This window comes from Spea bombifrons, chromosome 6 (genome assembly GCF_027358695.1).
Source record: "Spea bombifrons isolate aSpeBom1 chromosome 6, aSpeBom1.2.pri, whole genome shotgun sequence".
NCBI classification, from domain to species: domain Eukaryota; kingdom Metazoa; phylum Chordata; class Amphibia; order Anura; family Pelobatidae; genus Spea; species Spea bombifrons.
The window spans coordinates 46993971-47014004 of NC_071092.1; the positions used below are offsets into that span (position 1 = coordinate 46993971).

The 20034-nt window shown below is 42.9% G+C and overlaps 1 protein-coding gene across 1 annotated transcript in view; it reads left to right on the forward strand.

Annotated features, from left to right (window-relative positions):
- The window catches only part of CACHD1 (cache domain containing 1), a 48857-nt gene extending 30737 nt beyond the window's left edge, over window positions 1-18120 (forward strand). The window contains exons 5-28 of the mRNA XM_053470014.1: window positions 694-820; window positions 2386-2530; window positions 2992-3208; window positions 4165-4314; window positions 4484-4717; window positions 5307-5456; window positions 6132-6255; window positions 7195-7312; window positions 8481-8649; window positions 8949-9091; window positions 9686-9867; window positions 12620-12730; window positions 12972-13094; window positions 13363-13462; window positions 13594-13710; window positions 14614-14774; window positions 14932-15018; window positions 15281-15397; window positions 15692-15843; window positions 15955-16116; window positions 16365-16442; window positions 16529-16630; window positions 16972-17944; window positions 18012-18120. Of these exons, the coding sequence (XP_053325989.1) occupies window positions 694-820; window positions 2386-2530; window positions 2992-3208; window positions 4165-4314; window positions 4484-4717; window positions 5307-5456; window positions 6132-6255; window positions 7195-7312; window positions 8481-8649; window positions 8949-9091; window positions 9686-9867; window positions 12620-12730; window positions 12972-13094; window positions 13363-13462; window positions 13594-13710; window positions 14614-14774; window positions 14932-15018; window positions 15281-15397; window positions 15692-15843; window positions 15955-16116; window positions 16365-16442; window positions 16529-16630; window positions 16972-17213 (3311 nt within the window). The 3' untranslated portion in view covers window positions 17214-17944; window positions 18012-18120. The remainder of the gene's footprint in view (window positions 1-693; window positions 821-2385; window positions 2531-2991; window positions 3209-4164; window positions 4315-4483; window positions 4718-5306; window positions 5457-6131; window positions 6256-7194; window positions 7313-8480; window positions 8650-8948; window positions 9092-9685; window positions 9868-12619; window positions 12731-12971; window positions 13095-13362; window positions 13463-13593; window positions 13711-14613; window positions 14775-14931; window positions 15019-15280; window positions 15398-15691; window positions 15844-15954; window positions 16117-16364; window positions 16443-16528; window positions 16631-16971; window positions 17945-18011) is intronic.
- Window positions 18121-20034: the final 1914 nt, after the last annotated feature.

The window sequence follows — 20034 nt, forward strand, 5'->3', positions numbered from 1 at the left end:
TGACCTCCTAGAAAAGACGGGCATCGGGGTGGGGGAGGGGGTAATAGGGGCATCAAGCCGTAGGATGTACCTGAGTGGCTTGAAAGTTAATAGCGGTTGTTGCTCCGGCTGTCCTCTTGCATTCTGTAATATTCTGAGATAGATTTTAGTTGCCGCTTCTTTGCTTCTGGAATCTAATAATCCACCTGATTGCATGGAACATTGCGAGCTCTGTGCAGGAATCGCCCGACTCTCGCTGTGTCGTCCGATACGAGACGATACTTACTGTCTACTTTGTTGCCATTACGGTGTTTTTCTGTTTGACTTCGTTTGCCCGCCGTGTGTTTTCCTAAAACCACTTCGCTGAAAGTTATTTTAGGTCAGGATAAAAGAAAGCGAGAAAGAACGGAGTCCGAGTAGCCGCTCGGGAACAGAGAGAGGCTGATTGGATTTTTTCCTTCTATAGAAATTCTCTGGTTTGAAATTCTTTCAAATATCTTTTTTTTTCTGTATTTTGTGCATTTTGTGTCAAATCGAGAAATTACAATATTGAGCATTTTATAGGATTTCGTGTTTTATTTGGATGTAATCTGTCGTTTGTTCCGGAAGCACTGAGCCTTCTCGCTTCTGTATCTGGCATCTGCTCTTTTGTACCGCGCTATAGAACATGTTGGCATCCTTATAAGTTAAACGTAAATATTTTTCTTTTAACAGTTCTTGCTGATAACCTGAAGTCCAACCCCGGTATTAAATGGCAGTACTTTAGCTCCGAAGAAGGCATATTCACCGTGTTTCCGGCGCACAAGTTCCGGTGCAAGGGAAACTACGAACATCGAAGCCGGTACGTTAAATTATTGTGTGACCGGCTATTATCCAAACGCAGGGCGTTCCCTGCTGTTTCTATACACATTATTGGGTCTTTTAGGGCAGTAGAACCCTCCGATACCCTCATACCCAGCAAACATTCTGATCACCTACAAAAGAGGGGGGAGGAAAGAGTAGCATGACGGGGGACTGGCAAGAGTGAACAGGGGCACTCGGGAGGTACACTGCAGGTTTTTATGAAAGCCTTTACTACATTGGCCAGTGATAACACAATGTTACTTGGTTGATTACGTAATAATTAGCGGGAACCCGGATCTCTGGCACGGTTGCCGCCTCTAGGATGCCGTTAGCCGCCGTGGCATGCGGTACAGCGCCGTGCCTGCCCCCCCCCGAGCCTCTGTTTACCTTTATATAGCGACTTATTTATGTATATTTTCCATACTCTGATTCAGCGGAAAGAAACACACAGCGGATTATGTTCCAGACCCTTAAATATTGACTTTGACAACCGCGCTAGCCGTTAAATCATCTCCTCCGCAAACCACATGTCGGAGCTCACTTGATATGTTTACACAGCCAAGTATCTCAGATTAGTGTTAAACAGAATGCTTTTTGCCCCCTCCTCAAATGCCCTCCCCGGCGTCTGTAAATAGAGCGACGTTCCCCGGCAGCGCATGTTGGCCTCCTTCTGAGGGTGGGGTGACCCCTCTTACAATATGATAGCTGGGGTTGTTTACGTGCTAGTATTTATCGACGATTCATGTGGTTTGAAAACCTACATTTTTGGTTTTAACCTAATTAAAAAAAAAAAAACATTTTTATTTTTTTTTTTTATTTATTTTTTATTTTAATGTTGAATGAAGGCTGCGGCCGGGTCAATTTTAAGTAAATAAAAACTGCAATAAACATTGTTTTACAATAAGCCATTAATGTTTTGCTTAGCAGAGGTGTGAACACTTTAAGGGTTAAAACATATAAAGCAGTCCATACCTTAAGCCAACATGTCTGCACTCTTTTTTTTCCACCCCCCCCATGGACTTCACCAGGTGGCACTTTCTACAAACTAACGGATACATCAAAGAATAATTTGCATATAATGCCATATATGGCGCTATCACAGTGGAGGAGGAGTCAACACATTTAAAGACACGCACGCTCACTTTAATATGTCTGTTTCCATCATTTTCTGTTCTCCTGCAGCGGGAACAAACACCTTGCTGATTTCCAGCGTTCCGCCTCTGAATTAATCTGTCTGGGAGATTTTCTTTTTTTGAAAACTTTCCAAATTTTCTCCTGCCAAAGTCAATTAAGCATAAATCCCAGTTATTGCTTTCTTACGGAAGTGCCTCGCTCTAAGGAAAACTCCGGCTAATTTGCTGCAGGTGCCGCTCGCTAATGGTATAAGCCGGCCCTCCGCCTGCGAGCTTTACCCTTCTAAATATGTAAAGACCTTTTACGGGTTTTATTTATAGTTTTAATCTGACCTTGTTTAAGAATTTCTAGCCGTTTGTGTCGATACGTTCCGCGTTTCGCTGGGAAAACACGCGAATTTCTCTGTTTTTTGTTTTTTTTTCCCGTTAGGCCGGTCTACGTGTCCACGGTGCGGCCGCAGCCGAAGCATATTGTTGTCATCGTGGACCACGGGGCTTCCATAACCGAGACCCAGCTTCAGATCGCAAAAGACGCCTCGCAGGTTATCCTAAACTCAATCGATGAACACGATAAGGTGACAATTATTATTAATTTTTTTATTTTATTATTATTTTGGTTATTTTACTGTGTAAAATGTTTTTTATTAGTTATTGTGGAAGCTGAAGGCCGGTCGGCATCCTATTAACCCGGTGTCCACACTTTATAAAATACACCATCTATTTTATATCTCTACCCATGTTTTGTTTTGTTTTTGGGGGGTTTTTATTTATTTATTTTTTCTTTTCTTTTTTTTAATTTTCTTTTTTTTTTTATAAATTATATTCGTTTTTACTCCAAGGTTTGCCTGAATTGGCTAATATTGGCCAAATGGGTTTAGAACTTTGTAGGATTGTGAATTTTATTACAAGTGTATTGTTCTGCGTGTTTGGCGCGAGGATTTATTAATTCCGAAGTTTTAAAGGGGGGGGGTTTAAGCTTTCGGCAGCACCCGGGCTCTGCTCCACTCACCTTTTCCGGCACGTTCCGCTTCCTTAGGTCTCGGTGCTGACGGTGGCAGACGTTGTGCGGACGTGCTCCCTCGACCAGTGTTACAAGTCGTTCCTCTCCCCGGCCACCAGCGAGACCAAGAGAGAGATGGCCAGCTTTGTGGCCGGCATAAAGTCCTCGGACGGCCCGACTCAGCACGCCCTTGGCTTCCAGAAAGCGTTTCAGCTGATCAGGAACACCAGCAACAGTACGAAGCTCCACGCAAGTAAGGAATTGTTTAGTCTCTTTGCGTCATTACAGTATCTTTCATGAATTTTTTTTTTTTATTATTTTTTTTTTAGATATTGATGCAATCTACAGACCTATACAAAATAATATGAATTTCTAAAAAAAATATATATATATATATATATATTTATGCATAAGTAGATACCCATTGGACATCGCTACTGAATATGATGGTGATATATATATATAAAACAAATAATTGTGAATAAATAGAATTAAAAATTTTAAATAAACCCCCCCCAAAAAAAAAAAAAAACGAACAAAACAAGCGAACCTGCAGCCATATTGTGGTTGGGAGATTGTTCCGTATCGTCCTAAAACCAGCGTTTTTCTTTTCCGAGCTGCTATTTTCCGATATCCTGCGTCCGCGGCTCGTCCCCTTTGGGTGTGCGAATTTATATGTGAAACAGGAAAACGCCGACTTTTCTTCCGTTCTTGTTTTAGACAACGTTACTGCGAGAAAGAGAAGGGGGGGTGAAAAAAAAAACGTACATATTTTTTTTGGGCAGGAATACGTTCCAACGTGCGGTGTTTATACAGTTGTAGCGAGGAATAGGTATTTCTGTAACCACAGATGTTATTTCATAGTTCATGAACTTGTAAGGTGAAAATACGATTTGGGTAGAGATGAAGTTAAGAGGAGACGCCATTTTTTTTTTTTTTCTTCTCAAAATTTTAAAAATCACTAAAAGTGTTGAAACTTTTGGTTTTGTCTCCTTATTTAGCCGGCTTTTTTTCTTTTGAATCTATTTGTAGATAGCTTTTTTTTTTTTTTTTAGGCGTTTGTAGTTCTTATCTCCTCTGATCTCCTCATTTCCCACCTAGAAAAAAAACAAACAGTCCCTGTTAATTAAATTTCAGAAGCATAATTACTTTTTCATGTAATTTAGCCGTAGATATAGAGGTTAATGAATTTTTTTTTTTTCTCCTTAGATACGGATATAGTTATTATATATTTGTCGGCTGGGATAACCTCAAAAGATTCTTCGGAAGATGATAAAAAGTCTACCCTGCGTGTGATACATGAAGAGAACGCCTTAATTAACAATTCCGTCATGATTCTAACGTACGCCATCATGAACGGTAAGTAGAACTGTGCGGGGGTCTGGAGTCCGCGCCTTTTAGGATCAAGCAACTTGGTATCAAAATAAACACCAATATGGGGGATTCCATTGGCTGCTAAGAGGAAAACATTCTTTTTTGGGGGAATAATTGTATATTTTTTCTCCATTCTTTTATTTTTTATACATAGAGGGAGTGACCGGTTTGAAAGAATTGGCATTTCTGCGAGATCTGGCAGAACAGAACTCGGCCAAGTACGGCTTTTCGGACCGCAACGGCCTTCCGGTTACCAAGGGAAGCATGATGGTGCTCAACCAACTGAGCAACCTGGAGACCACCGTGGGGAGATTTTACACCAACCTCCCCAACCGCATGATCGACGAGGCCGTGTTCAGTCTCCCCTATTCGGACGAGATGGGCGACGGTGAGTACCGACAGCCATCGTCAAGCCCGCTTTGCTGTTGATGCCCACCGGGCCATTGGCTCCAGTTGGTGCTCCTCAACCACCTAGAACATGGGGAACACATGGAGCTTCTCCAAAACAGATGTGTGCTCCTAACACAACGTGACCCAACGCTCATCAACGAACCCCAGAGTTATCCAACCACTGGTACAGGGGGCATCAAACTCCAGGCATCGGGGGCCCTAACCCGGTCAGGTTTTCTGGCTATCCCAGAGTCGGAGGTTCAGTCATAATGACGGGAACCAAGGTTTTTCGACCTCGCTGCCTGGAGTTTGACACCCGCCCCTTAACGATAAGAAGTTTCTTTCAATCTTATGATGTCATAGCGGTTGAATTGCTCCAGACCTGGGGAATCGGAGACGCTGCGGCTTTCAGCGATTTGTTTAAGAGTCTGGCCGCCTAAACACGTTGTCCTCTTCTGCGTAACACGACCTCGTCTCGAGGCGTGGTGGGACTGGCGTTCCGATCCCGCTGATTATTCATTTAATTTTGTAACCATCTAAGTGTTTATATAAAAAAAGACAATTTTTTTTTCCCCCCGTGGTTCTAGGTTTGATTATGACCGTAAGCAAGCCGTGTTACTTCGGTAACCTTTTGCTTGGAATTGTGGGAGTTGACGTCAACCTGGCCTATATTCTGGAAGACGTCACCTATTACCAAGACTCCCTGGCATCGTACACGTTCCTTATCGATAACAAAGGTACCTTTTGTGAGGATTCTTCTCGGAATGCTGGAGCTGCGTGTTAATGGCGTGTCGGAACTTCTCACCGAGCCGTCTTTGGCTCTCGCGCCCGGTCCCTCGCGTCCTTAAACAATTAACAATGCTGCCCGTGGAGTCTCGGGCTCTCCCACCAAACCAGTCTTGTTACTTTGCTCTAATGGCTTTTTTAATACAGATAATTATTATTAAGTGCATTTAAAGGCTTGAGGCTCGTTGAGATCAAACAGCCAAGGGACCAACCTGTAAGACAAACAGCTTTATTGACATAATGCCAAGATGCTTTGGCTGCCACATTATGTGGGTTTAAGATGAGGCTAAGTAAACGGGTCGCGGCGGGCCAAGTTGCTCGGAGGCGGCCCCGGAGGATAGGTGCTGGCGGGTATATTGTTGTTGTAAGGACAGCACCCCCTGGTGGCTTCTTTCTAGCGGTGTTCTTCTTGTGTTGGTTGACCGAATGGATATTAAACTTATGTATTAGGAGATAGGATTCTAAAAGGGACAGTTTAATGTCTCCGGCCCCCTGCAGAATCCAGTTACAAATTACAAACACTTTAAAGGGACCATGCAGCCATCGTATGCTTTAAAGTGTATATGGTGGCCAGAGGGGCCAGATGCTGCTTAACCAACTTTATGCTGGGTATTTTCTCTCCATAGGTTACACGCTAATGCACCCTTCGCTTACCAGGCCGTACTTGCTGTCGGAGCCCCCGCTACACACAGACATCATACACTATGAAAATATCCCAAAGTTCGCCTTGGTTCGACAAAACATCCTCAGGTGAGAAAAGACAAGAGCTGGACAGATCGGCCCTATCCGGCCCCCGGCTAGTCTGCCCATTTCTCCTGCTCTAAAGGCTCAAACCTTAATCAGTCTCCCAGCAGAAGTGGTAGAGGGTAATACAGTGAGGGGATTAAACATGCATGGGATAGACATCCGGCTCCTGAATCTAAGACGAGACCAACGACTGATTAAGGTTTGAGTCTTTACAGCAGGAGAAACGGGCGACTAGACGGGGGCCGGATGGGGCCGATCCGCCGGCAGATTCTGTTTCTAGATCTTATTACGGCGCCTCCTGAATTAAAGGGGATTTCTAGTTGAGTTTTGTTTAAAATAAAGCAAAGTTGCCTAAAAGGGAGATTGAGTTTAACGAAGCATCGCTCTGTCTGCTGTGTTTGACGGACGCTTTGTGGTCTTGGAAAGTGCACGCGCCGTCTACAGAGAACGCATTGTTACAGCGAATATGTAGCGGATACTTTGTGTCGTTCGCTGGGATTCCTACTAAATGTTACAGCAAGAGGCCAGAATCTAACACTAGAGGGTCAGAGGCTTAGATGGGGTATATGGAAGTTTTACTGTACTGAGAGAGTGGTAGATAAGTGGAACAGCCTCCCAGCTGAAGCGGTAGAGGGTAATACAGCGAGGGGATTTAAACATGCATGGGATAGACATACGGCTTTGGTAGGGAGCTTAAATTGCCCTGACATTGGAGGTGATAGGATGATGTGATCTGTTTCTTGTACATCGTGATGGCCGGTTTTGCAGCAAATTTATGGGTGAAATTCACTCGCAGACAACAAACAATTCTACCTGTCCTTCAGTGCGATGATGTTAAATATACAAGAAGCTTTCGTGTGACAGTCCTGTGTGTCTCGGGGAGATCGTGCTCTTTAACAGACGTGGTTGATTTATTTTTTCCTCCCCTGGATCCCTTTGCAGCCTCCCTTTGGGCAGCCAGATTATTTCGGTGCCGGTCAATTCCTCGCTGTCTTGGCACGTCAACAAACTAAGGGACCCGGCGAGAGACGCGTATAACGTCAGCTACGCCTGGAAGATGGTAAGAAATTCTAATTATCTGGTACGTGGCACACGTCCCATGCATGTTTAAATCCCCTCGCTTTATTAGCCTCTACCACTTCTGCTGGAGGGCTGTTCCACTTATCTACCACTCTCTCAATAAACTAACATTTATTAAAGAGCACCGAGCCACTTTATAACATTGTTGAAAAAGTAAAATGAATGATATCCGGGTTGTTTTCTTTGGCTCCGGGTCGAAGGCTTTCGCTGGAAAACCGAGAGGTTCTGGAAAGCCGGGGAGCCTCCAAACGGTGTCTGCGTTATATCTGCTGTCAGAGCCGGGCGGAATATACGATGAAGCCGAAACACGTAGAGAAAGAAGCCAGATGTGTTCTCAGTGTCTGCGATTTCTCTGCCCAATAAATAGAATCATTACACACGGGGCAAATAAATCACACACACGCATACATATATAATAATATATATAATATACACACACACACATACATATATAATAATAATAATATATATACACACACACACACACACACACACATATATAATAATAATAATAATATATATATACACACACATACATATATAAATACACACAGCTCCAAAAGTTTGGGGTCACTTAGAAATGTCCTTGTTTTTGAGAGCAAAGCACATTTTGTCCATTAAAATAACATGAAATGGATCAGAAATCCAGCGCAGACGGGGTTAATGTTGTAAACGACTATTGTAGCTGGAAATGGCTGATTTTTAATGGAATCTCTTCATAGGCGTACAGAGGCCCTTTATCACTCCCATCACTCCTGTGTTCCAATGGCCCTTTATCACTCCCATCACTCCTGTGTTCCAATGGCCCTTTATCACTCCCATCACTCCTGTGTTCCAATGGCCCTTTATCACTCCCATCACTCCTGTGTTCCAGCAGCCCTTTATCACTCCCATCACTCCTGGGTTCCAGTGGCCCTCTATCACTCCCATCACTCCTGTGTTCCAATGGCCCTTTATCACTCCCATCACTCCTGTGTTCCAATGGCCCTAGAAAGGTGTTAGCATGCGCTAGAAATAACGGACTTCATCTGATTAATATGTGGGTGTGCGTTGTTGCTTTTTTTTGGGCACGGAAGAGGTTATTTAGGGTGTTTGTTTTGTATTTTTTTCTTACGTGGCGGATGTTGTTTGTTTGTCGCTCTGCGCAGGTTCAGGACACGTCGTTCATCCTGTGCATTGTGATGATCCAGCCGGAGATTCCCGTAAAACAGCTGAAGAACCTGAACACGGTGCCCAGCAGCAAGTTACTCTATCACCGGCTCGATCTGCTCGGCCAACCCACGGCTTGTCTTCACTTCAAGCAGCTCGCCACGCTCGGTACGATCGGTTATAGAGAGGGGGTGGGGGAGACGTTTAAATGCATAACGGTACAGGAGGGGAATTTATTTCAAAGGAGGAGAAAAGTTACAACAAGAGACACGGAATCCACTGGAGGATCAGAGACTGAGATGTAATAATGGATGTTTTACTTTACTGAGAGGATGGTAGATAAGTGGAGCAGCCTCCCAGCAGAAGTGGTAGAGGGTAATACAGCGAGGGTATTAAACATGCATGGGACAGGCTTGATTTAGGTTTGCCGAACGGGTCTGATCTGCCGGCTGATTCTATGTTTTCAGAGAGTCCCACGGTAATGTTGGCGGCCGGCAGCTTCTCCTCGCCCTACGAACATCTGAGCCAACCAGAGACCAAGCGGATGGTGGAGCATTACACGGCGTATCTCAGCGATAACACCCGCCTTATAGCGAACCCTGGGCTAAAGGTACGAGACACCCCCCCCCACGAGACGGGGTCGATGTATTTATGTAAAATGATTAGATTGTGCAGATTAGAGTGCGCGTGGCCAGTGTCGGCACCGCCAACGAATAACAGAACCAGAAGAAGCGCATATAATGCGTTATGTGCCACAAGTCATTTTATCAGTGCTGGATAAAATTGGGCAATTACCATAGCAACCAATGAAATGTTACTGCTGATTGTTCCGGTTATACGTAAGCCCACATTCTATTTTATAAATAAAATAGTAATAATATATATATATTTTTTTTAAAAAAAAACAGTGTTAGTGTTCTAACATTAGAATGTGGCCAATGAGAAAGAGGCATCTGGCATTCTCATCGCCCATTGGCTGGGTTATAACATTTTAGAACATTTTACATAAAATGTTTTATAAAGACAAAAAGTTTTATTAAAATGAAAAAAAAAATGTCTCTGCAAAACTTTATCTCCCGTCTTCTAGAACGGGTTTTGAGAGTCAGGGCAGGTATTTAAATTCCCCCGGAGGTTCTTAAGAAGAACCCGGGGGGGCAGCTTAAAATCTTAAAGGAACCCTGCAACGTTTCTGTTTGTTGGGCAGTTTTCTGTCAGGAACGAAGTCATGGCTACGAGTCACGTCACCGATGAATGGATGGCTCAGATGGAAATGAGCGGCCTCAACAGCTACATTGTCCGGCGTTACATAGCAACGCCCAATGGGGTGCTCCGGATTTACCCCGGCTCTCTCATGGACAAAGCCTTTGATCCAACTCGGAGACAATGGTAGGTTTTAGGGCTGCGCTCTCTAAATATTATTTTCATTATTTCAAAATTGCACTTTTTTTTGTGACCTTCCCTTCTTCCTCCTTCTGAACTCCCATTTTTAATCTTTTATTCAGTTGGGGATTAATAGTTATATAAACTGACACGCTATGTTTTCAAAAAGATTGGCCGCTATATAACTAATCCCGTCCTTATAACCCGTTATATCCTGTATATTCCTCATATTATATATTATATACTCTCCCCCCGTATAACTAACCCCGTCCTTATAACCCGTTATATCCCTGTATATTCCTCATATTATTTATTATATACTCTCCCCCCGTATAACTAATCCCGTCCTTATAACCCGTTATATCACTGTATATTCCTCATATTATATATTATATACTCTCCGGCCCGTATAACTAATCCCGTCCTTATAACCCGTTATATCCCTGTATATTCCTCATATTATAGATTATATACTCTCCGCCCGTATAACTAATCCCGTCCTTATAACCCGTTATATCCCTGTATATTCCTCATATTATATATTATATACTCTCCGGCCGTATAACTAATCCCGTCCTTATAACCCGTTATATCCTGTATATTCCTCATATTATATATTATATACTCTCCTGCCGTATAACTAATCCCATCCTTATAACCATTATATCCCTGTATATTCCTCATATTATATATTATATACTCTCCGGCCGTATAACTAATCCTATCCTTATAACCCGTTATATCGCTGTATATTCCTCATATTATATATTATATACTCTCCCCCCCGTATAACTAATCCCATCCTTATAACCCGTTATATCCTGTATATTCCTCATATTATATATTATATACTCTCCGGCCGTATAACTAATCCCGTCCTTATAACCCGTTATATCCCTGTATATTCCTCATATTATATATTATATACTCTCCCCCCGTATAACTAATCCCGTCCTTATAACCCATTATATCCTGTATATTCCTCATATTATATATTATATACTCTCCCCCCGTATAACTAATCCCGTCCTTATAACCCGTTATATCCCTGTATATTCCTCATATTATATATTATATACTCTCCGGCCGTATAACTAATCCCGTCCTTATAACCCGTTATATCCCTGTATATTCCTCATATTATATATTATATACTCTCCCCCCGTATAACTAATCCCGTCCTTATAACCCGTTATATCCTGTATATTCCTCATATTATATATTATATACTCTCCGGCCGTATAACTAATCCCGTCCTTATAACCCGTTATATCCCTGTATATTCCTCATATTATATATTATATACTCTCCCCCCGTATAACTAATCCCATCCTTATAACCCGTTATATCCTGTATATTCCTTATATTATATACTCTCCGGCCGTATAACTAATCCCGTCCTTATAACCCGTTATATCCCTGTATATTCCTCATATTATATATTATATACTCTCCGGCCGTATAACTAATCCCGTCCTTATAACCCGTTATATCCCTGTATATTCCTCATATTATATATTATATACTCTCCCCCCGTATAACTAATCCCGTCCTTATAACCCGTTATATCCTGTATATTCCTCATATTATATACTCTCCCCCCGTATAACTAATCCCGTCCTTATAACCCGTTATATCCTGTATATTCCTCATATTATATATTATATACTCTCCCCCCGTATAACTAATCCCGTCCTTATAACCCGTTATATCCCTGTATATTCCTCATATTATATATTATATACTCTCCCCCCGTATAACTAATCCCGTCCTTATAACCCGTTATATCCTGTATATTCCTCATATTATATATTGTATACTCTCCCCCCGTATAACTAATCCCGTCCTTATAACCCGTTATATCCTGTATATTCCTCATATTATATATTATATACTCTCCGGCCGTATAACTAATCCCGTCCTTATAACCCGTTATATCCCTGTATATTCCTCATATTATATATTATATACTCTCCCCCCGTATAACTAATCCCATCCTTATAACCCGTTATATCCTGTATATTCCTCATATTATATATTATATACTCTCCGGCCGTATAACTAATCCCGTCCTTATAACCCGTTATATCCCTGTATATTCCTCATATTATATATTATATACTCTCCGGCCGTATAACTAATCCCGTCCTTATAACCCGTTATATCCTGTATATTCCTCATATTATATATTATATACTCTCCCCCCGTATAACTAATCCCATCCTTATAACCATTATATCCCTGTATATTCCTCATATTATATATTATATACTCTCCGGCCGTATAACTAATCCCGTCCTTATAACCCGTTATATCCTGTATATTCCTCATATTATATATTATATACTCTCCGGCCGTATAACTAATCCCGTCCTTATAACCCGTTATATCCCTGTATATTCCTCATATTATATATTATATACTCTCCGGCCGTATAACTAATCCCGTCCTTATAACCCGTTATACCCTGTATATTCCTCATATTATATATTATATACTCTCCCCCCGTATAACTAATCCCGTCCTTATAACCCGTTATATCCTGTATATTCCTCATATTATATATTATATACTCTCCGGCCGTATAACTAATCCTATCCTTATAACCCGTTATATCCTGTATATTCCTCATATTATATATTATATACTCTCCGGCCGTATAACTAATCCCGTCCTTATAACCCGTTATATCCTGTATATTCCTCATATTATATATTTAAAGGCATCTCATGTATAATTGTTGCTGGTTCTCTTTCAGGTATCTTCACGCTCTGGCCAACCCTGGCTTGATTACTTTTACGGGTCCGTACTTGGATATCGGAGGCGCGGGATACGTGGTTACTATCAGCCACACGATTCATACTTCCAGGTAAGGAGGCGACACGTCTGGGATCTGGAAAAGCAATGGTTTTAAAAGACCTCAGAGGTCTCGTTTTGACATCTTACTCTATAAACTCTGGGCCGCTAAATTGTAAATTCTAAATTGGCGTAAAAAAAGGAAAAAAACCTAATTAAGAGAAAAATAAATCTTTTCCTTGGCTTTCTGGCTGTCGGAGAAGGGTCCGTCCCACGCAGGTTCTGCTGACATCTCCATTTCTCTCTGTTTGCAGCTCTCAGATCACTGCGGGCCACGCCGTGGCCGTGATGGGCATCGACTTCACCCTGCGTTACTTTTACAAAGTCCTCATGGAGCTGCTCCCGCTTTGCAACCAAGATGGCGGCAGCAAAATAAGGTACTTCCTACCCCCCCCCCCATCAAGCCAGGGATTTGCTTTTTGTTCCAACCATCGATGGGTTAAAATCCAAATTAGAGTCATTAAACCGTGAATGACGGTAAATTTTAAGGTGATATTTGCTTTCTTGGAATGTTTTTCTTAAGGATAGGTAATCTTTCTCTGTGCGCTTGAGTTTACATACCTCGAGAGCAGCCACCCGTCCGCGCAAGTTCTGATCTGCTTAAAAGTTATTGTTTTTTTGTACGTTCTTCTAACCCAACTCCAGGTGCTTCATCATGGAGGACAGAGGTTACCTCGTAGCCCACCCGACCCTCATCGACCCCAAAGGACACGCGCCGGTGGAGCAGCAGCACATCACGCACAAGGTCCGTAAGCTTTATACATCCCCGGGGGCCGCCGCGGAACGCGGGCCGATCCGTTATACAGCGCTGGGGCATAGGACGGTGATATATAAAAACAATAAATAATAATCGGCGGCTTTTCCCTGGTTTTGTAGGAACCGCTGGTTGCAAACGATATCCTGAATCATCCCAACTTCGTGAAGAAGAATCTCTGTAACAGCTTCAGCGACAGAACCGTCCAGCGATTTTATAAATTTAACACCAGCCTCGTGGTAAGAAGTACCCGCCGGGACGAGATTACGAACGTCCGCCCGCCGACGGGTTGGGAGTCTGTCAGGGACCGGATCGTTTTAAAAAGACAACATTCACCAAATAGTCTTTATTCCTCGTATCAGATTAAAAATAGGTTTATTATAAATATTATAGAAATGATTATTAAATATTATAGAAAAAGATGATAATATTGCGCTTTTGTTTTTTAAATCAGTTTGTAGTTTTTGCTCCTATAATATAATGTTTTCAGGCAGCTGCATATCAGCCGTTTGTATGATTCTCGCTCTGTTATTTGAACCCCGATCTACTAAACCCCCCGACTCCTTATCATACTGCCTGTGGGGAACAATACCGACCGAAATTACTGTATACAGCGCTGGGGGTTATATTACTGTATACAGCGCTGGGGGTTATATTACTGTATACAGCGCTGGGGGTTATATTACTGTATACAGCGCTGGGGGTTATATTACTGTATACAGCGCTGGGGGTTATATTACTGTATACAGCGCTGGGGGTTATATTACTGTATACAGCGCTGGGGGGTTATATTACTGTATACAGCGCTGGGGGGTTATATTACTGTATACAGCGCTGGGGGTTATATTACTGTATACAGCGCTGGGGGTTATATTACTGTGTACAGCGCTGGGGGTTATATTACTGTATACAGCGCTGGGGGTTATATTACTGTGTACAGCGCTGGGGGTTATATTACTGTATACTGCGCTGGGGGGTTATATTACTGTATACAGCGCTGGGGGTTATATTACTGTATACTGCGCTGGGGGGTTATATTACTGTATACAGCGCTGGGGGTTGTATTACTGTATACAGCGCTGGGGTTTACCCTTTATTTCTCTGTATTTGATTCCACTGAGAATTTTCTTTTTCTCCACTAGGGGGACCTAACGAACCTCGTTCATGGCAGCCACTGCTCTCGCTATCGACTGACGAGGATCCCGGGGACCAACGCGTTTGTTGGACTTGTCAATGAAACCTGCGACTCGCTCGCTTTCTGCGCATGCAGCATGGTGGATAGACTCTGCCTCAACTGTCACAGGTATCACCGATGCAACTAATGCCGCGTTGCTGCAATTCTTATAATAACGTCTGTTCCGTAGCAGAATTTCTCTTTCCTGTTTGCCGCCCGAACGCTTCATGGTTTTCAAACATTTAGGAATTGATTGGAATTCTTTTTGTTTCTTGCTTTTTTTTAGGATGGAGCAGAATGAATGTGAGTGTCCGTGTGAGTGCCCCCTAGAGGTCAACGAGTGTACTGGCAACCTCACCAATGCTGAGAGCAGGTAAAAGAGCTGATCTGAGCATTTCTGCCGCATGCACTTGCTTTTAATAATTAAATGAATAATAAAATGTATGATTTTATTTGTTTAATTAGTAAACCCAATAGATTCTGACACGGAGACTAAACCTTCCGTGAGTGACAGCTAAGCGTATCTCGCTCCGGTTTGATTCACTGCCTCCTGTCGGGGCCGTTAGGCTGTATCAGTTGCCCCCTGGTGGGGTGAAACATATTGAGGAAGCTCTGAACCCGGCTCCTTTTTGCAGGAATCCCAGTTGCGAGGTGCACCAGGAGCCCCTGACCTTCACGATTCTGGACCCCAACTTACAAGACGCTCTGCCTCAGTGCGTCAACACCGGGTGCTCGCAGCGGATGGAGAGCAGGTACCGTCCCGTGGCGTCAAGACTGATGGGATTGATGCATAGTAGGGGCCAGTAAATTAAATGTGTGTGAATGTATGTGTGTGTGGATGTATGTATATGTGTGTGAATGTATGTATATGTGTGTGAATGTATGTATGTATGTGTGTGTGAATGTATGTGTGTGTGTGTGAATGTATGTATGTATGTATGTGTCATGGGCCAATGTTTATCCGTATAATAAGGACAGATTGTTTTATTCATTAAATGACCCCGTGTCCGTGTAATGAGGCAGCATTTCTGATCCTTTGCCCTTAGTTACTGTTTCGGGGTGCTGGATTGCGAGTGGTGCATGGTGGACAGCGACGGGAAGACGCATCTAGACCAGCCGTACTGCGCTCTGCAGAAGGAATGCTTTGGGGGGATTGTTGGAGCAAAAAGCCCCTATGCGGACGACCTGAACTCAATAGGTAATTTACATTCCTCGCCCACGTGCAGCTTTTCTCATTCATGCGCCTATTTTCAGGAGTCGCTCATTCTAGCCTCCAATTGACCGCTATGATTGTGCGTTTTCTCTCCAGGTGATAAAGTGATCGCTGCGAACATGATAAAAAGCGCCCCCGTCGGACCCGTGGCAGGAGGCATAATGGGCTGCATTATGGTGCTGGTCTTAGCGGTTTACGCCTACCGCCATCAGATTCACCGGAGGAGCCATCAGCACATGTCCCCGCTGGCAGCGCAAGGTACTGTTCAGAGTTTAAACTCTATCAGAATGTCAGAGGGACCGTGTCTAGCAGTCTTAAGGGTTAATACAAAATTGGCATGTTTAAATACCCTTGCTATATTACCCTCTACCACTTCTGCTGGGAAGCGGATCCACTTATCCACCACCCTCCCCGTTGAAAATCCCAAGGGTACGATGGGATAGGTTTAGAGAGCGCCCTGGCACCTCTCCTCTCACGTTTTGCGGTTTTCCCCTGTTTGGGTGCAGAGATGTCGGTGCGGATGTCTAACCTGGAAAACGATCGAGATGAGCGAGACGACGACAGCCACGAGGACCGCGGGATCAGTGAGTGCAGATCCTCCCCCCCCCCGTAACCAGCGGCTCTGCCAAACGCGGCCCCCGAGTAACGATCTCTTCTGTGTCTTCCGCAGTCAGCAACACGAGGTTCATAGCGGCCGTGATGGAGCGCCACGCGCACAGCCCCGAGCGCCGGCGCCGTTACTGGGGCCGGTCGGGGACCGAAAGCGATCACGGTAAGTGGGGGGGGGTCACGTGGGCTGCGCTGAACGCCGCCATGCGGGCGCCGTCCCCGCTTCTAACAACACATCGGTTCTAGACGGAATTTAATAAACATCTGATGTTCCCGCTCAGATCCAATCCCCTTCCAGTCATGTGACGCGCTATAAGGGAAAAGAGGTGTGGCTAACAGAATTAACAAGACCCCCAATGCACAAGAAGCTCTATGTAGTTTTAAAAGAGAACCCTTTGCGTGCCCCCGGAATGCTAGCCTGTTAGCCGGCCATGGGAGAGGCTGCCTATCATCCTCAGCCATCCCGCAGGTTATATGTTATCGATCTTTTTTTTTTTTCTGTAGGTTATAGCACCATGAGTCCGCAAGAAGACAGCGAGAACCCGCCGTGCAATAACGACCCGCTCTCCGCCGGGGTGGATGTCGGGAACCACGACGAAGACCTAGAGCCGGACACCCCGCCGCAAACCGCCGCTCTACTGAGCCACAAGTTCCATCATCACTACCGAGTCCATCACCCGGCCCTCCACCACACTCACCACCTGCAGGCCGTGGTCACCGTGCATTCGGTGGACGCCGAGTGCTGACGGGATACGGACGCCCAACTCCGGTGGTGCCCTCCGAACGCCTCTCCCAAGCTGAACGCTTTCCGAGTGAAGGACCCCCTGCGGGACGTCAGACGGCAGCTCAAAGGACAACGCGTTTCGAGGACGTTGGAGACACGACCGGATAACAGACGATATTTGTTTATAAAGTTTTTTTTGTTTTGTTTTAATGGACGATACTCCCCGGGAGTGAAATTGTTAATAGTTTCGTAAAAAAACTAAAAAAAAAAAAGCATCTCAATTTTTAATGAAAGGATTATTTTTCTACTATTTATTGAATTTTCACAAACTTTATAGACAAAGGAAATCTTCGATCCTTACGTAAAGTGTTAATCCGGAGGAGAAGAGAATCCCAGGATCTGCAGCCGCCCCGCGCGTTAAACGTCAAACGCGTTTCCAATCCTATCTTATTTTCATTCAAACGAAGAGAACTTATTTCTGTAACATCCTTCAATTATATTCATTTTTAATACTGTATTTTTATATTTTTTTATTTTTGAAGCCAAATGGTGGGGAGAAACAAGCTTTTCACGTACACAGAGAGGCTGCTTCTGAAACCTCATTGGTCTCCCTCCAGCCAATAGGAAGTTGGGCCCTGTAGCCTCGGGTTCATTGGCATCTCTCCAGCCAATGGGAAGCTGAGCCCGTATAGTTGTGGGTTGTGAGGAATCTCCCCAGCCAATGAGACGTTGGGTCCCTGTAGCCGCATGCTGGTTGGCATCTTCCCAGCCAATGGGAAGATCGTCTCATTAGCTGAATGCTGAATTGGCATCTCTCCAGCCAGTGGAAATTTTGGCCACTCTAATCTGCTTGGCATCTCAGGAGCCAATAGGAAGTTGGCCTCTCTAGACACAGAGTGATTGGCATCTCCCCAAGCAATGGGAAGCTCCTCCCACTAGCCGAGATATTCATTTTACTAGCCAATGGGAACGTGATCTCTCATGCCACAGGTTCATTGGCGTCTCTTTAGCCAATGGGAGGTTGGTCCCTCTAGTAGCGTTCTGATTGACATCTCCCCAGCCAATGGGAAACCAGTTTTACTGACTAAAGGAGAAAATAAAGGCCTACATTATAAGCAGATTCAGTTATAAATGTAATATTAAAGTCCCTTTATCATCTATATATACATATAATATTATATATATAACGCAGGACAGATAAATGCAAACTTTTACTCAGCAACTATGAGTATTTATACAAAAATACTTTTAGCAGTTTTATCGTCATTTGTGACTTTAACCCTCTGCAATCCGAGGGAAATCCTCTGGCAATTAACGGTTCCTCCTTATGTTACCTATACAAAAAAAAAAAAAGTTTTAAACCACTGTTTTGTGTTTTTACTCTAACCACTATAACTTTTTGATTTTTAATTTTAACCTTTTCACTGCCGGAGAAGTCAGTTGTACCACTTTGCAGTACAGAAGCGCTTCTGGCCTTTTTCCCGGCAGCTAATGGGTTAATTGGCTGCTGCACTTTTTTTTTTTTTTTTTTTTTTAAATCTGGAAGTCGGTATCATAATTCTTCTTGGATACGTTAACCCTCTGACTGCCAGGGGTTTTTGAACCGGGTCAGTCTTCAGTTTTGCCCGAACCGAAGCGCTGAACGCACTGCAGGGCAGTGCTAATGTTGCTACGTCTGGATTTCTCATAAAACATAACTTTTTAGCCCGTTAATTATATATATATATATATATATATATATATATATATATATATATATATATATATATATATATATATATATATATATATATAGGGTTCTTATGTTTTTGCAAGCTCTGACTTATACAGTGTTTTTAGCGATGTGATTTACGATTACACAATATTAAATAATGTCAGATACTGAATAATGTAGGTTTTTTTTTTCTTCATTTCTCTTGTTTTTTAATCTTTTTCTGATATTGCCAATTTTCTTTATACTATGTATAAAACAGCGAGAAGATGAAAAATAATATATGTATATAATGCTGGTCTTGTGAATATTTCATTGGTCATTCGCCGCTGGTTTAAACAATGTTTATTGTTACAATTGTTTTTTGTTTTTTTTACATAAATAAGATCCATAGTATTTCTACAACAAAAAATAAAATGGCTGTTTTTTCTCCAATTTTTCTTTTGCATTTTGCTTTAATATATATATTTCTGGGTCTCTGTACATGGTCGTAATCTAAAACTAGAGGGTCAGAGGCTGAGATGGAAGGAAGTTTTACTTTACTGGGAGGGTGGCAGATAAGTGGAGCAGCCTCCCAGCAGAAGTGGTAGAGGGTAATACAGTGAGGGGATTAAACATGCATGGGATAGACATCCGGCTCCTGAATCTAAGACGAGACCAACGACTGATTAAGGTTTGAGTCTTTACAGCAGGAGAAACAGGCGACTAGACGGGGGGCCGGATGGGTCTTTTTATTGAACTATATGCTCGATAATATGTATAAAAATGTCTGAATTTGTTTTTTTTGCAGTAAAGATGTTTAAATAAAAATAGTAACATTGTTAACATTGGGGATATTTCCATATTTCACCAGCCACACATGTGACGATGGGGCGATTCCCGGTGATAGAGAATTGCAAAAAGAAAAAAATGAATTACATTTATAATGAAGGATTTCATAATTTCAGAAACAGGACGTGAATTTTTTATAAAAAATAAAACAAAGAATGATAATTCCGGAGAGATTGTGATTTATTGCAGGAAAATAATAACAAAAATGTCTGAAAGGGTCCGAGGATTCAACTCCCCCCCAAAAAAAAAAAATTATCCAAAAATATTTGAACCCGTGGGACGGCACGGCTTTATATGCATT